This window comes from Brachycentrus maculatus, unplaced genomic scaffold (assembly GCF_059751285.1).
Source record: "Brachycentrus maculatus isolate JH-2025_06_01 unplaced genomic scaffold, ASM5975128v1 h1tg000115l, whole genome shotgun sequence".
NCBI lineage: Eukaryota > Metazoa > Arthropoda > Insecta > Trichoptera > Brachycentridae > Brachycentrus > Brachycentrus maculatus.
This window is the reverse complement of record NW_028280868.1, coordinates 3,112,408-3,130,841: the sequence shown is the minus strand read 5'-3', so window position 1 is coordinate 3,130,841 and position 18,434 is coordinate 3,112,408. Positions and strand designations below refer to the sequence as shown.

The 18,434-nt window shown below is 30.3% G+C and overlaps 3 protein-coding genes across 9 annotated transcripts in view; 2 read left to right on the top strand and 1 right to left on the bottom strand.

The window, feature by feature from the left end:
• Positions 1-318: 318 nt before the first annotated feature.
• On the top strand, positions 319-4,236 carry LOC148309965 (uncharacterized). Of its 2 annotated transcripts, XM_088259293.1 has the most exons (7): positions 320-530; positions 655-849; positions 1,935-2,039; positions 2,126-2,381; positions 2,606-2,733; positions 2,910-3,104; positions 3,436-4,236. In XM_088259293.1, exons 1-7 carry the CDS (start codon positions 504-506, stop codon positions 4,174-4,176), a joined length of 1,647 nt encoding a protein of 548 aa, XP_088115419.1. In that variant the 5' UTR covers positions 320-503; the 3' UTR covers positions 4,177-4,236. The 2 variants fall into 2 exon arrangements, with proteins under 2 accessions (XP_088115421.1, XP_088115419.1); XM_088259295.1 differs by lacking the exons at positions 2,606-2,733; positions 3,436-4,236 and having other exon boundaries at positions 319-530; positions 2,910-3,069.
• A 472-nt stretch (positions 4,237-4,708) lies between these two features.
• Positions 4,709-10,871, top strand: LOC148309964 (uncharacterized). Its single transcript, XM_088259238.1, has 7 exons — positions 4,709-4,827; positions 5,042-5,233; positions 6,700-6,804; positions 7,224-7,479; positions 8,859-8,986; positions 9,317-9,511; positions 9,890-10,871. The coding sequence occupies exons 1-7, from the start codon at positions 4,801-4,803 to the stop codon at positions 10,718-10,720; spliced, it is 1,734 nt and encodes a 577-aa protein (XP_088115364.1). The 5' UTR covers positions 4,709-4,800; the 3' UTR covers positions 10,721-10,871.
• The window catches only part of Pvr (PDGF- and VEGF-receptor related), a 45,203-nt gene continuing 37,525 nt past the window's right edge, over positions 10,757-18,434 (bottom strand). For 3 of the 6 annotated variants that reach the window (XM_088259231.1, XM_088259232.1, XM_088259235.1), the window contains 8 exons: positions 17,979-18,147; positions 17,127-17,266; positions 15,485-15,654; positions 15,186-15,308; positions 14,347-14,519; positions 14,108-14,252; positions 13,164-13,359; positions 10,757-12,443 (listed from right to left, as the gene is read on the bottom strand). In XM_088259231.1, coding sequence (XP_088115357.1) covers positions 11,941-12,443; positions 13,164-13,359; positions 14,108-14,252; positions 14,347-14,519; positions 15,186-15,308; positions 15,485-15,654; positions 17,127-17,266; positions 17,979-18,147 — 1,619 coding nt within the window. In that variant the 3' untranslated portion in view covers positions 10,757-11,940. The remainder of the gene's footprint in view (positions 12,444-13,163; positions 13,360-14,107; positions 14,253-14,346; positions 14,520-15,185; positions 15,309-15,484; positions 15,655-17,126; positions 17,267-17,978; positions 18,148-18,434) is intronic. The other 3 variants (XM_088259233.1, XM_088259234.1, XM_088259236.1) reach the window with 1 other exon arrangement.

Below are 18,434 nucleotides of genomic sequence, written 5' to 3'. Positions count from 1 at the left end.
TGTGCTCACACCTGTATATTCTCATAAAACTTATATTTTATGAAATAATATTTCATTAAAATAATTACAACAATTTTGTCATCGAATGTCTCTACAAACCCAATAAATTTTAAATATATGAAGCGTTGTTCAATCCTAGATCCAAGAATTTTGAGAGCAGGATTGATCACCTGCTATTCTATCAACGATTTAGTTAATCCCATCATATCAATCAGATGTTGCGGCATATGTATCACTTAGTGTGGATGTGGGTAAGAAAAAAAATGTATCTTCTCAATTTAAAAAAAATTACAATATTCCATAAAACAAAAAATAGTTAAGAACTCATTTGGGAATGAAAGTAATAGTTAAAATGGAATGAAAACTCCTACATTAAAAACAATTAAATTTAGTATCATTTTGGCAGTTTTAAGTGCATTTGTAAAATACATTTTTGTATAATTTTATCCACACTTAATTTAAATTAACTGTAATCATTGTCAACTCGGTAAACAATAATAAAAATGAGCCGAAAAACTAAGGAGCAAATTGTAAGACATTGATATTCTATCATAATTATGTATTTTATTTTACTTTAACCTGCTAAGTGTTTTTTATATGGATATAAAGATTGTTTTATTATTAAATTGTGTATTTAATGTTTGAACCACTAAGGACCCCGAGGAATTGGAAAAGCGAAAGTTTCGAGCTAGATGTAGATTCCGGGCTATAGGAAGATTAGTAATGGCAAATACAAGATGGATGCTAGAAGATTCAATATCTGCTAGTGTTAAAGAAGAAGATGTTCGGGAGAGTATTTATAAGACATATCTAGAAATGTCTAGGAGGAAAAAGATTTTGAACAAAGAGGTATAATACATATTACAGATTTCTTAAGAGAGACAAATAAACTGTTCAGAAGTGAATATGGAGGTCAGGGCATTTACAGGTTTTACAACCTCTCATTGAGTGGTTTAAATGAGCAATGGTTTAAATATTTCTATGTACTTTACATATTCATCTGCGAATAAAGTAATAGTTAAAATATTTAATTCTAAACTTGTAAAATAGAATAAGTAAAAAGTTTTACCGCATTCTGTGATCATGGTGAAGGATTTTTATAACCAATAAAATAAACAAAAAAAATAAATATATATATAATATATATATATATATATATATATATATATATATATATATATATATATATATATATATATATAAATATATATATATATATATATATATATATATATAAATATATATATATATATATATATATATATATATATATATATATATATATATATAAATATATATATATATATATAAATATATATATATATATATATATATATATATATATATATATATATATATATATATATATATATATATATATATATATATATATATATATATATATATATATATATATATATATATATATATATATATATATATATATATATATATATATATATATATATATATATATATATATATATATATATATATATATATATATATATATATATATATAATATATTGAATTTACTCCCTATGGGGAATAATTATTTTCTTAACCATGGCTTGGCTCAATTGGTTGAGCAACAGACGTGACATCCTAAGGTACCAAGTTCGAGTCCTGGAGTAGGTAGTTACCCTTTTCTCAGATAATTGATTAATGTTCTAATTATTCCCTCTATTAAAATTTTAGTCACTGTATGCATTGTGTAATATCCACACACATTAATGAACTTGTATGTGTATTGTTTCAAGTTCTGTAGAATTTGTACAAGGCTAAAAATTTTTATGAATGTGTGATCAATCATCATAGATTGACATATCCCTATCTCAATAAACTTTTTCATCTATGTTGATATATACCCATAAAATTTCAATGCAATTTATGCTATTTAATTTTTGATACACACCTATAATCAATATTCTAGGAAAAAGCCCTACTCAATCACCCAACATCATGGAGGACAGATGAGGAAAACAATCATTTATACAGAGTAATTGGTGGGTTAAAATGCTTTCGAAGATACCCAAAGGTGTGTTAAAGAATGCTTTATAAAATAATGTTTAGCTTAAAACTTTTGTGTTGAATTTTTATTTGATTTCCAATTTACATTTTCAGAGAGTTCGTCGAGGCTTAGCAGCTGTGTCCTATTATAAATACTATGGTCCTAACAGAGTCATAGTTCGCGAGGGTCACATGGCAAATGCAATGTACTTTGTTGTCAACGGATTTTTATTAGAGAGTCAGAAAACATACGATATTGTAACACAAACGTGGGAAGAAAATGAAGTTGGAAAGGTTATGATGGGAGATGTATTCGGACAAGATGCACTTCTACACGATATACCGAGAATCAAAACATATACAACTTTCAGTAAGCTAAACACTCTCCTATTTTTGCACCTCAAAGCACACTAATTGTAAATATATTACATTAAAATGTCAGTGTTGATTAGTTTTTTATATCACTGTTATAAAATATTTATTTTTATTTTTAAACATATTTAGATTGGGAAGTTGTAAGTAATGATAGTGAAGCTATAAGTAATGTTAAGCAGAGATATAATTTAATGACTGAGTTTTTTTTGTGTTTTGAAGCTGTCTGTGAACTTCTATGTGTCTTAAAAGAAGATTTTAAGAATGTTTTACATTCTACAGTACAAACTGAATGGGATGAGATTCGAAGGGCCATGTCCCGATTCACTTACTTTTTAGGATTCAATGAGGTAGTACATAATCATAACTAAGATACTATTTTTTATCGCTAATGAATCTTGAAAGCTCTAATTTACAAATACTAATTTCACTTAAGTTACATTATTTCTAGTTACATTATTTTATAAAACGATTAAAAAAAATCATTTTAAAAGGTGAAAATTAACAGAAAATATTCTACTTTAAGATTGCTCTCCGTGACGGATGTATGATGGCAAAGATGAAGTCATTTAAACCAGAAGAAACCATTCTAGGTGATGGAGAAGGAGTTCCACATTTTGTTTATTTTATTCTTTCTGGTAAATGTAAAATGATTGAAACACTTTTTGTTACTGTGAAAAAGCAAAGTAAACGTACATTTTACAATTTATATACGCCAAAGGTTAGTATAAGGTTGTCTCATATGTATCATATTATAGTCTAGAAGTCAAAAAAGTTATTAAATATATTTAAGTGATTTTTTACTGTTAAATTGATTTAATAACCATCTTGGACTGATACCTATAGTGTAAAACTAATCATCTGACTTCATGTAATTAACAGCAAAGAAAATATCTCATCAATAAGATACAGTATCCCTTGTACCAATGGGTGCAAATAAGGATTACTAAAAAGAAAGAAAAGTCAAGACCAAGACTAGCTTGTAAAATATTATATAATTGTATTTGTGTACAACATCACCTTCAATTTAATGAGTAATTATGCTTTTTTAGAAATCTGTACCAGTAAATGATATTAAAGATGTTCCCCTCAAAATAGAGACAAAAAATGAACACACTTATTTTAAAGAAGAAGTGGAAAATTACAAAGAGTCTGGAAAAAAGGAAATTAAGAATGACACTCGTAAATGGAAAATGGATAAACATAAATTAAGTTATCAATCTCCTAGAGTAGGAACATCAAACATCTCTTTAGATTTATTTTTGGAACGTGAAAATTCTGTATCGAGATTTCGGGAAGATAAATCCATTGGTTGTTCAATGTCTAGCGGAACAATATCTTCTTGGGACTCAACTAACGATGTCTATAGTAAACATTCAAATATTGGGCACCACGAAATCCCAAAAAATGTAAAGGTGTATTTTATGGAAGTTTGTAGTATGAATGCCGGAGGCTGCTTCGGTCTCGGGGAAACTATGAAAAATAGAAGAATTGTCGCTGTTGGCGAAGTCAGCTGTCTCCTTTTACCCAGACACTGGCTGTGGCAGTGGAATCCCACAAATATTTTGTCGAGAGTAAAGCTTTTTCTGGATCGAAAAATTCCGTCTACAAAAAAAGTTTTTGAGGAGTTTAAATTAAACCACCGTTGGAATGATTATAAGGAAAGCATTATAAAGGAAATATTCAAAGACAAAAAAGCTATTAATCCGACAACTGTACATGATGTGCCTTATTCAATTAGGATTGATCAATTTTTTGATTTTGGAGATTGCACACACGTCGTAAAATCATAAAAATAATTTAAAATGTAATATTTTTAGTAATTAAAATAAAATAATATAAAATAAACTTTTTTACTCTCGTTGCAACTTTGTTTTGTACATTTTATTTGGATGTGGTGTTGGAGAAGGATAGAAGTATTTTTTTAAATGGAAGAGTGCTTAGACGGGAGAAATGAAGTTTTAAGAAAAATTAAAGAAAAAAATTATCTATTTTTATATATCCATGGAATTGTAGTTCAGGTAGGTACTTTTTCTTCATGAGCCCTTTGTTCTTCACTGCTGGATCTTGCCTCTTCCGTACCTTTCTATTTTCTTCGGTCGGTTGCTGCTTGCAGCCAGTTTTTACCCCCCACAGCGACTATGTTGTCGGACCATCTCTTTTGGTCTTCCGACGCTCTTTTGTTCTCCCAAGATATCCATTTTTAAAAAAATTGGGTTCATCTTGTGTCCTCCAAATAAAATGAACCCGAATTCCAGGTAGGTGCTGCTGTAAAAATTTAGAATGAAGGTTCCACATTGAAATCAAATGAATATATCATTTGTTGTAGAATTCAGGTGCATTTTCAAGCGTTTTCAGGTTAACAGACATTTTTGACATATTTTTTTTTATATCCATATACTTTGGTGTCATTAAAAATGAGTCAAAAAACAAAAGCGGAAATAGTGAGTAAACTTCTTATGATTCTTTTTGTTGTATTTAAAACAATCCATGTAACATTTCTGATTGTAATGGTGGCTGTTATAGTCACAAAGCACATTTTGTGTTTTTATGAGACCATATCAGCGGCAACTGTGACAAGAAATGTTATATGTATGCGAATCAACATATGTAGTATTAGAGGTTTCTGAATAAATATATTTTATTTTATCAACTTAGGACCCAGAGGAATTGCAGAGAATGAAGTTTCGGGCTTTGTGCAGATTCCGGGCCATAGGAAGATTAGTCATGGAGAATTCGGGATGGATGTTAGATAATATACCAGTTGATGTCATAGAAAAAACTGTTAGAGAGAGTATTCTTAAGGCACTTCAAGAAATGTCTAGAAGAAAAAATATTTTGACCCAAGAGGTAAAACATATAAAATGATGATTTGATAAAGCTTAACCAAAATGTTTTTGTCAACAGTGATCCAGGGTTAAAAGACTGTAATGGTTAATTGGTTTGATTCATAAAAATAAATGAAAACTATAAGGATGTATCCATCTAATGTACAACATACTTAGAGTAAGGTGACCATTGTCTTTACCCCTCCCTTACGGTGCTAAAAACTTGCCTGTGCACCGGTAATATGTATTTTGTACACCATATGAAAATGTGGTTTAAAAATAGGAAAAATGTGAATACAGTATTCTTAAATGTAGCTTTTATTGACCATAGTTGATGTTGAAATGTAGCAATTTTGTAATGTTAGCTCTGGTAATCTGGAAAAAAACATCGCAAGTGGCCGCAATAGCTAGCGTAGCGACATGACCGCCGTGCAAGACGATCTGCACACAACTAGCGGCTGGCGGAGTAAACATACACGTATGCGACTATACTTACAAAGAATGTCACACGCGCACACACAGAAACGATTGTGTATTGGTGATTTTATTCCCGATTTTTTTACAAATTATTTATTTCCGTCGCTGCAAATGAATAACTTTATATTTTAATATTTCATGTCATATAATTATACTACGGAGGAATACAAAAATTCTGTGCCCGTATTTTTTTATATTTTATATTGATATTCTCATTTGAAAAGTCGAGTTGTAGTAAATACATATCACCGGAAGGGGAAGGTTTCTAGCCTGAACATGTCAACACTTTATCAAACATGACAGGTAAAAGAAGTGTTCTTCTAACTCTCAACCGCATCTAATGATGCATAGGGACATTGGATCACATAGGCACAGTATTATATTGAATGTCAATTATGTGAAGGCAAGGTAAATAGCGCTTCATGTACCAGTCTAGGGTGATATTTAATGAATATTAGAGTTAAAAAATCACTTATACTTACTTGGACCCTTCTGAGAATCAAACTCGGGACCTCACAATAGCCAAACACGCTAACCACTACACTGCGGAGGTGGACCCAGAAGTGGACAAAAGAAGTAATGGAGCAGTAGGTAGGAGGAGTATTTATTTAATATTATCCAGAACTGGTACCTGAAGCGCAGGACTGAATGCCTTGCCTTCATGTAAGTAACAATCAATATAACACTACCTCAATGTGATGCGGTGCCATATGCACTATTTGGTGAGGATTAGGAGTCTAGAAAAAGAAGAAGGTAGGAGGAGTAGCAGAGCAAAATTTGTTGGATTTTTTATTATATTGTATTATTTATTAGGTTATTGATGTAAGTCTTTCACGATTTAAAAAAAAAAAAATGTAGTCCTAAACTATTCCGGTTACATCTTATGAATAACTAGGACGCTAGTGGTAAAATAGTACTCGATTATTAAAATAGAATTTCATTAAGTGATTAAAATAATAATAATGATACATTTATTTTATTTTTTATTGAAATACACAATGAATGTTCAAGGAAAAAGCCCTACTCAATCACCCAACTTCATGGAGGACTGATGAAGACAATAAACATTTATACAGAGTAATTGGTGGTTTAAAATGTTTTCTAAGATACCCGAAGGTTTGTTAAAAATAATATGTGTGTTTAATATTTGAAGAATTAACTTTGTGGTCAGACAGTTTAATGAAATGTCTGTTATATTAATGATACAAAACCATTTTGTTTGATCCAATACCATTGCTTGAAAATTAAGATTTGTCACCGCTCACATTAGTCCTCTCCTATTTCTTTGGTCTTCAGCTCGACTAATAATGAATGTGATGAATATTTTGTGTAGGTGTAAGTTTGTGGATAGTAGTATGGTCGTAGTGGTAGTAGCTTGTTATTGTTGTCGTGATTATCCTGACCAAGAGATCTTAAAACCGGGATACTAAAATCTCGGTGAGTGGTTATTTAAAAAAATAAATAACATTTTGTTAACAATTACTTCTTTACATATTTTGAAGTCTATTTTTGTAATTTTAATGTTATGTTTTTAGCGAGTTCGTCGAGGCTTAGTAGCAGTGTCCTACTATAAATACTATGGTCCAAACAGAGTTATAATACGTGAAGGTCACATGCCAAATGCAATGTACTTTGTTATTAATGGAATATTACTGGAGACCCAGAGGACATATGATATTGTATCACAAGTGTGGGTAGATGTTGATGTAGGAAAGTTGAAGATGGGAGATGTTTTCGGGCAAGACTCACTTCTGCACAATGTACCGAGAGTCAAAACATGCACGACTTTTAGTAAGTAATACATGGATGTATTTATGGTATCCACCACGCATGGTTTCTTAGTATGTGCATATATGGAATTCACTACTTGGCCTCGCATAGTTAAATTTATCGACATCTGTGTTTCAGTTTTAACATCCAATATTTTTATATACAGAGGTTCCCACTAGATAAAATGCCAAACATTCTTCTAAACCTTCGTATTTGCACAAATGAGTTGCTGTGCATATTTTAGTTTGCACATAATTCTATACTGTTATGGTGCAAGAATCTTTCCATTCCTTGGGATGGTGACATGAGTAAGACAGACTACGCTCGTAGGGCGAATCAGCGTTAAAACAGTGAAGATGACACATCTCCGTGCACTACTAGCTCAGGCGTAAAAGTGCCTTAGCGATAACTCACTTTGAACGCAGAACTCTTGTAATGTGTGCTCTCTCTGTGATGTGCAAGCAATTTAATAAAAGTAATGTACAATGCTAGCTCTTCTAATACAGACAGCACACACACCAATGTAACAGTTAACGTGGCTATCTCGGCCAATTCAAAAATAGTTATTTTAAAATTGATGAAATTGAAAATATTGGAATAAACGTCGATTTAGCTTTAAGAGGCAAATTGAAGCATAAAATTCAAGGTTTCTTGTTTAATATATTTTGTTTCAATTTCAAAAACAATCCAAAATGATTAATTGGATCCAATTTTAAACGTCACGAGATTTTTTTTAATAATAGTATTTCGAATCAGATAATATATAGTATAATATACACAATATACATATAAATAAGCAGATAATAATAGATAGTTTTTTTAGTCAAATGCAATACTGTCAATTTCTATCATTGGCTGCCTCTGGTGCTGGAAGTCTCAGAAGGGGGGGAGAGGGTCAGAATAAATATTATTTATTTAATTGATTGAATTTAAATTTAATTTAATATTTACTTAACATCACCCTGGAATGAAGCCCAAAATTGATTGATTTACCTTCATAAAATTAACAATTTGCCTCCGTAGCATACTTAGCGCATTTGACTCCCATGCTGGAGATCCCGGGTTCCATTCCTGTAATATTTACATAATATCACCCTGGCCTGGTACTTTTGAAGTGCAGAAATGATCCTTTTTTCTACATGTAATTAATGTTCGAGAAAACACTGTGACAATGCGATGCTCATCAGCATTGGATTCAGGATTAGAAGAAGAAGAATCTCATAAGTGGACTTGATCAGATTTTTATATTTTGTTTAGTTTTGTGTTTTTATCTGTTATAGTATGTTTAATGTATTCAAAGTTAATGTCATAGTAACTATGTTCCTGCTTGCAAACAGTAATATTGCTATTGATCAAACATTTTACTTTCAATTTACTAACTGAGATTCTCCATTTTGAAGCTGCATGTGAACTTCTATGTATCATGAAAGAAGACTTTAAAAATGTGTTACAATCTACAATACAGAGTCAATGGGATGAAATACACTCTGCCATGTCCCGATTTACTTATTTTTCTGCATTTAGTGAGGTAATAATTAATAATACATTAGCAATAGAATTTAATTATTGGATCCGGGAGTCACTTTGTGGTACATCCATTTTAAATTTAAATTTCACTTGGTAAATACCACTTCAAAAAATATCTATTGTGCCACATATTTTTCGATGCATTCCGTATCATTATTGAACACGGTGTATGATAATGCAGAATGCGTCAAAACATGTGTGAAGTACCAAGTAAAATTTAAATTGAAAATATAATTTTAATTTCATTTTGCTGATGAACCCTTACTAGCAGTGCTATAAAAAAGATATTATAATATGGTGTTGTGTATTTTGATTCATATTTTAATTTTAGATTGCTCTCCGTGAAGGGTGCATGTTGGCAAAAATGAAGTCATTTAAACCGGATGAAACCATTCTAGGCGATGGAAAAGGGATGCCGAACTTCGTTTATTTCATTCTTACTGGCCAGTGTAAAATCATTGAAACCCTTTATGTTACCGTTAAAAAGCAAAGAAAACGCACTTTTTATAGTTTATATAATCCAAAGGTTAGTACGTTGAGATAATATTGTCATAATGAGACTAAAACTAAATCAGTTCCGGTAGACCTTACTGAGTGTGTGGTGAAATTGGTCATCTTGTACCAGCTGAGTAACATTAGTATGGAGGCAGACCCATAGTGATTAGCTCGTTTGGCCATCATGCTTGAGCGTGATTTTTACATTAATATTGATTTAATTTCTCTCTGGACTTGAAGCGAAGGAACGATCACTTTTCCTGAATGTAATTGACAAACAGTAAACAGTAAATAACACTGTGTAGATATAATGCAGTATCCTATGTACTATTGGGTTAGAATAAGGGGTAGAAGAAAAATTTAATTGGTACGTTATTAAAGAAATTTACTGACCAACTTTGCTTTACAGGACTTAACCGCACTGGATGAAAAGAAATCGGTTTTGTTTTTAAAAACAGAAACAAAAAGTAAAGATGGATCTATTAAAGAAGAAATAGAATTAAAAGAAGAATCTTCAAAGGATGAAACAGAAAAGAAAGAAGAACGTACAAAAGTTGAAAATGTCGATAATGTTTCACTAAAGTCAAATAGAAATAATATTAAAGAAGCTAACGAAGAGGGAGTATTTACTAAACAAAAAATTTCTATTATTTCTGGTACATCAGAAAAATCAAAACTTTTCATGGATAAATTTTTTGGCCTTGAAAAAAATATCCCAAAGGAATGGGATGAATCGTCTATTATTTCATCAAGGTCCAGCAGAATAATGTCTGTGCAGGAGTCAGCTCAAAATGTTTCTAGCAAATATTCTAATATTGGATGCCTAGACAATCTTCCAAAGAATGTAAGAGTGCACTTTATGCAAGTTTGTCTTATGAACGCCGGAGGCTGCTTCGGTCTCGGGGAAACAATGAAAAATAGACGAATTGTTGCCGTCGGTGAAGTCAGCTGTTTCCTCGTACCCAGACACTGGCTGTGGCAGTGGAATCCCGCAAACATTTGGTCGAGAATCAAACATTTTTTGGACAGGAAAATTCCATCTACTGAAAAAGTTTTTGAAGAATTCCAATTGAACCACCGGTGGAATGATTACAAGGAAAGCATTATAGAGGAATTATTCCGAGGAAAAAGGGCTGTTAATCCAACGTCGGTACACGATGTACCATATTCTGTTAGGATTGATCAAAATTTTGATTTTGGAGTTTGCAAAGAAGCGCCAAGGTCAAAAAAGAGGTTTTGAATTTAACTAATTTAAATTCTAAGGAAAAATGCTTGGTTTTTACACACATCATAACTTTATTTTGTACACTTAGTTTATTATTTTTTAGCGAATACATATACATGTAAAGTAATTTTTATGCGCATTATAAAGAAATACATTTTGGTATGAATTTATTTTTTTTTCATTTAATTACTATAAATTTCATATGTCTAACTTATAGTTAAAGGTACATACATGCATAGCATTTAAAAGAGACTTTATAATCTAAAGTATTCCTAATATGGCATCTTTGAAGTAAGCAGAATTAAGTAAATACTTAAATATAAAATACATTTATTATATGTAAAAACATACAGTACAATTTCTATGACTTACATTGCTATCAATAGAATCCTCTGAGTTGGTTAGAAATGTTCTTCCTAAAAGCCTTCTTGTTTTTCGATTGTATTAAATAATTGTAATGAAAAAACAAAATGGCGTTATAAATAAAATGCAAAACATATTCCAATCAGCGCATTTCAAATCAGTTGTGCAAGTATTTTTTGAGAACCATTGATTTTTTACTATAAAACAGATATGTACGTATCTTACAAAGCATTTAGATATTGAAATATGTGTTTGAACTTTGAAGGAGACAACCTTTTTAATTTAATATGTAGTTACATACTACAAAACCAACATTTTTAATATTCCTCTCTCTCTCTAATCAAGTTACTGTTTAAGTTACTGTTGCAATACAAGGTGCAACCAAGATGGAGGCATATTTTGTCAAATTACGGTAGACGCATAGGTCAAAATTTTATTATTTTACTTTACAAAGAATAACTTTAAGGGATTATTTCCACAAAAGTGACAAGTGACATTTTAAGTAAAAAATCATAAGGCTTTAATACTTGATATGAAAAAAATTCAGTTTGAATCTTGGATACTGCGCTGTCAACTTTACCAATACATGGGCCTTATCAAAGGTAACACAAACTGTGTGCCTATTGATACAACAAATTAAGTGACAGAAATTTGAGAATTTAGAAAACGTTATACAAACATTAAAAATTGAAGTACATGTAGAATAAGAAATACTTAAATTAAAAATGAGAAGAATGACAGTATGGTAAGCAGAATTATACTAGATTCATTCAGCAGTGTAATGTCCTTCATAATTCACACGAACTAATTAATATTCATAATGTGCACGAACTTAAAAAATCACAGTTTGTGTCCTAATTTAATTTTCACTTTTATACCACTGTACTCGCAGGTAAGTTATTATATGTATGAGGTACTTTATTGTTTGAGTTCATTGTTACATAACTAGGATTGGCAAATGCACTCGGAGATATTTTAGTGTCTAAACTGTCACAAAAACCACTGTCTTTCTGCGACATATTAACGTAATTGTCAGAAGTGACCACCAGATCATCCTTGGGCACACTGATGCTGGGTATTTTAAACATCGGTTGATACGTCGGATTGGCGAAACTTGTTACGTCCGCTAGTATCGGGCTGTGAATGGATTTGGGCGAGGCAGGGTTAGATTCCCCGATATCTGAATCTGAACCGGGTCTTTGGGGTTTATTATCCACCGTTAACATCGGCATGAGTTCCACTGGTTTGTCTTTATCATCATCCAGGATGTGGTTTTTGTTCCTTTTGTGTGCTTGAGAATTGAAATCAAACATTGGCAATTCTTTATTAATAACACTCGTTTTCGCAGGACTCATGCACAAATAACCTTCGGTATCTGTAAAACAAAGAAGTTCTATGTGAAAAAGAGTCCCTGTAATCCAATGTGCACTAAACTGACATGCGTTGAATTTTATTAAAGATTCATCAAATGACTGAACATTTAATAAAAAAATAATAAGGAATCACATATGTATATCCATTAGTTAATGTCATTTAGTATTAGTCAATATCACAAAAGGTAAAATAGAAGGTCGACTAAGTGTGGGCAGAAGAGAGATCTCCTGGCTCCGGGATATACGAGATTGGACGGAGATGAGAACCATCAAGGTGCTGTTTAGAGCTGCCCAAGACAAGGAAAATCACTCTCAAGTGATAGTCGACATCAGAGGTACCTGATATGACATTTCCTTTTCATGAAGTCAGATAACTTACAAATTCGTCTGAGAATAATGTAATAGTTAAAATATGTACTAAAATTAAAGCATATATTATTGAACAAAGGAAGACAGAAAACTCATTTCAGCAATATGATTTTATCATATCATGGGAAAAAGTGAGTATTCCGTTCTAGGATTCGAACCTAGTTTCTTCTAATGTCGCATCAGGCACTCTTGTCCCTTGAGCTAAACAGTCATTGTCAAAGTAAAAAACACCCCTAGCATCAACAATAGAAATCAACCACCCTATGTATGTCCCATGGCCCAGAATGAGGTTAAAGATTTCACAAATCTGCCGTAGATGGTGGCACAAAACACATGGAAAGACTTTGTATTACCTGTATCATCAGGAGAAAGTGGATTAACCCTGGTAGGACCGCCATACGGATCGTTGACATAGTCGTGTTTGAGTGTAGCCGAAACCAGATTTCCATAATCTGGTGAACTCATCATGGCTAAATAGTCACTATCTCCTCGTTCTGCTATCCACCTACTATTCATATCCATATATGGATCGTTTAAATCTATGTAGTGCTGTAAATAAAATATATTTTTTAAATAAAAAGTCTTAAAAGACTCCATCAAAAGTCATTTCACGCAAATATATATTTTTTTAAATTTACATATTTAAATACATATTTTTAAAATACCCACATTTCTTCAATCGTTTTCATTAATTTACTTATTGCTTTTAAAATAATTACTTTATTAAATTATAAATAAACCACATATGTATAAAAAATTATTATTTGAACCTGGTTTCCCCTATTTTTTAAAATTAGAATTGCGCTATTTCAATAGCAATGCTTGCAAGAATTTTATATCTTTTAATGACCATTGTTTGCATTTTATTTCTTTTAGTGATATTTTTATATGCAGATTTTTCTGTAAGTTTTTGCACAAAAATACTGGATTTTAAAGGGATCAAAATAGAAATAAACAGAAAAAATTTACAACATTTTTGTCTTTATTGGTGACACATTAATTAACTCCAATCTGCACATAGAATAGCCTCGGATAAAGTAAAAATCATGTCATTATAGATGATGATGTCAGGGTAAATTATATCACCGCTATGTAAGAAAGAAAATAAAGGAAGAAAATGGGAATGGTAGAATATTATAGTTTTATACTAGTTTGTGTAACTTGAACACAACTAATTAGTGAGGAAATACGTAAGAAATAGATGATTTTGATTTGTTATTTTTTACTGAACATTTGGAAGCTTAATTTGTTGCTTTTATTTTTAATTTAAATTATTGAGTGAATAGTTTTTTATTACCTTCTTAACACTGTCTTCCAAAAGATAACCGAGCCTTTCAGCAAGATCGTTAAAGCTCGGCCGTTGAGTCGGTCTCGCTCTCCAGCACTCCAACATGGTTTGATAAATTTGTTTATTTGCAAATTCGGGCTTCTCCATGCGATATCTACACAAAACAAAACAACAGTCAAACAATGATAATTACTAAAAAAGGTCACCCAAAAATGCTAATTATTAAGAATATATGTGCAGGTATTTACCCTTCGATAATTCGGTTATAAAACTTTTCATCGGCCTCCATGCCAGGATATGGTGTACTCGCTAAAGAAAATAGTTCCCATAGAACTATACCATAAGACCAGACATCAGACTGTGTCGAAAATACTCTATCCCTTATGGATTCGATTGCCATCCATTTCACGGGAAGTGGACCCTATAAAAACCATTAAAATATAGTTTGTATTGCCATTATAAGTTTATAGTCCTGGAATGTATGAGTAATGGAAAGTATTATAGTATGGATGTTAGTAAAATTGACATCAGTAAATCTGTATTACTTAAAAGATCACATTTACGAAGACCAGATCAATTGAATGCTGGATCTTTCGTCAGGTACAATGACCAACAGTAAAAAGACATTAAAAGATTTTACTACCGTAAAACAACTAATGAATCAATTTTTTTGAAAATCATTTAGCTATTAAATGGATGAGCATTCGTAATTCACTCGAAATTGAGATCCAGTAACTGAATTAATGTTTATGAAGGAATCATTAAATCTGGCCATTTTACATAGAATGACCCATGTTTAATAAACTACCTAAATCACAATATGATTAAACAAGAATATACAAGGGAGTCTGGTGCAGAAGTAAAATGGATAGAAATGTGACATCTATCTCACTAACTGACATCGATATAATTTTGACATTAGTGTCAGAATGTGATTGTGACTAGAAAAATTTTAAGGGACTCTTTTTCTCATATTCATAAATAAAGCAACTATAATACATTTATATTTGCTCTTTTTTTATCATTAAGAGATACACAATGTAAATGATACTGATCCAATATCGTTTCGTAGAAACAAAATACTCACATCTCCTTTCTTCTTGTAGTTGTCACTTTTGTACATGCTCTTAGCTAATCCAAAATCGCATATTTTTACAATGTTGTTTTCAGCCAATAATATATTTCTTGCAGCCAAATCACCATGCAAAACCTAGAAATAATATAAGGGAAATTTTATATCGTTTATTATATTCCTTTTTCTTTCATTAAGTACCTACTTCTCTTACCTACCAAACCTGTTCTAACCTAACAACTGAGATGGTCAAATCTATCATAGGACTTTTATAACCTAAACCAAATGGAAATATACATGCACAGGAATGGTACCTTTCTGTTGGCCAGGTATTCCATGCCCCTCGCTACTTGGAAGGACCAGCACAGAAGGTCTTGAGTTGAAATTGGCCGAACGTCTCTGTTATAATTATAGTCTCCTCTATAATTCGACCTCCATTCTGGTTGAACACTTCCACTGCTCACAATGACTCCATCAGTATCCCCTAATAAAAAAACATCATCAAATATTAATTTTTATATTAAACAAATACTGCATTTGGTCAGAGAAACTTTGATTATTACACAATATATGTACATAGCTCTATAACCTACTCCCACTTTCCATTAAGTTATCGAATAACCAAACCATTTTAAAAGAGCTATTAATAAATTTATAATAGAGGTGAGCAGAAACGGAATGGATTATGTCATCCACAATTACATGACGCATTACAGACAAGTTACTAAGAAATACATTTTTAAACATGTATTGTAAAATGTGCCCAAGGTTTTTTGGATACAAGTCAATTTCTTCTTATTCATTTTTATGTTCTTTAAGTTTAAGTTTAAGTTACTGATTTTGTTATGCAGAAAGTTTTCCACTTAAATAAATAGCCATTAAAACATCTGTATATTGAAAAGATAATACAACTAAATTATCCGAGGTTTTATTTCCTGTCCTGTAAAATGTCATTATATGCAGCTAGGATATTCAGAAGATGATCTTAATATATATATATAATATATATATATATATATATATATATATATATATATATATATATATATATATATATATATATATATATATATATATATATATATATATATATATATATATATATATATATATATATATATATATATATATATATATATATATATATATATATATATATATATATATATATATATATATATATATATATATATATATATATATATATATATATATATATATATATATATATATATATATATATATATATATATATATATATATATATATATATATATATATATATATATATATATATATATATATATATATATATATATATATATATATATATATATATATATATATATATATATATATATATATATATATATATATATATATATATATATATATATATATATATATATATATATATATATATATATATATATATATATATATATATATATATATATATATATATATATATATATATATATATATATATATATATATATTTGACATCAAATGTTATTGATTAATATTACAGATATAAAAATTAATTACTTCTTCATTAAATACTTGAAAAAAATACAGTTTTTCCAATTTCTGAAAATTCAGCTTCCGGCAATGCATAGAGCCGTAACGTCTAATTTTTTTTGAATACATTTTTTTTTTTAGAATGTGTATTGAAAAAAAAATTTCATAATTTTCTTTTAACTCCTTACTTTTCAATAACTCTTTTCTTTTAAAAACCATATATTTATTTCGAAAAAAAACTTATTTTTGCAATACAAAAACGGTGTTTTAAAAGTAAAAATAATTAAGTCAGATGGTTTTGAAAGAAAATTAAGTTGCTTTTTAACAAACACTACGCCTTAAATAGGAAGCGTTTTTCTCACAAAAATGTGCAATATTTAGGGATATGTATAGCTATTGGATCACAGAATAAAATTATGATTTTGCAATACTTACCATTGGGTACCATCGATATCACCGTGTTGTTGGTGTCGACTCCTGGAGAATGCATCCCGCCAGAGTTCTGACTTGATTCTCTAAAGTCGTCTTTAGCTGATCCACTGTGCAAAAGGGGCAGAGCTGAATACTTATTTGCACTTCATTTTCAAAAGGATGAACCCAACCGAGACACCAAAACCAAACAATATTAGTATAAAGAAAGTGTTAACATACATAAAGCTTAAGTTAAACAAGTATGATTGAAACATTCATGTTATTTATCATATGCGACACTGGATTATTCACTCTATGGATGGTATGTCGATTGCAATTCTGAACATACTGTGTGGTCAGCCATATGCATTTGTGAAGTCATTTGTGTGTATGTGCCAGTCATAAGATTTTTAGACGTGAAATGATTGTTAAAGATTAAAATAAAAGATTATGGAAAAATTATACCAAGCAAAAAACAAAACAAAAAAGCTCTTTTTTTAACCCAAAGGTACATAGGGCACTGCATCTTATGAAAGCAGGGTTATTTTAATCGATAATTACCTAAAGGTAAAACATGTCTTATGCTTCAGGTACCAATCCTAATAAATATTTAATAAAAATTATTGATATTTATTTCGACCCCCTGGGAATCGACCCCGGGACCTCCAGCATGGTAGTAAAATGCTCTTACCACTACACTACGGAGGCGGACTCCTTTTCTCTCCATAAATATTCCCTGTTTCACCCTTTTTTCTTAAATAGTTTGATTTTTGGGATTCACAATTATTAGATTTCAAATTTTAGATTACGTTATAATACAAAGAATGTATTTTATGCATCGGTTTAGTTGACAATGGTTGTTAATAAAATACATACCTTTTATTACTGCTCACAGAATACGCTCGGTTGATCATATCACATCCGATAGTCGGATCTATTATATCCGTGTTATGGTCAACTTGATCAATAAAGTTTCCCCTGTGCCTCAAAAGGTAGTTATGGATATTGCCAAAGCGACAATACTCAACAATCACCAACAGCTCTCCTGTAAATAAGAAATGTAGTATTTATTACACAAAATAAACTAAAAATTGTTGAATACAGTTGCACAACTCAAAATTCTGATAAAAATTCAGACAATTAGTGATTTGCTACAGTGTTCCCATATGCCAAACAAAAAATCTGAATCAAACAGTCTAGAAATTTGTATAAATATGGAATAGAATCAATAACCCAAAATATAAAATTTATTTTTATCCATATTTTTATTAATTTTAGAAATTAAATCATTTTCTATTTTTTATTTGTAGCATGGATCATTGTAGTTGTTTC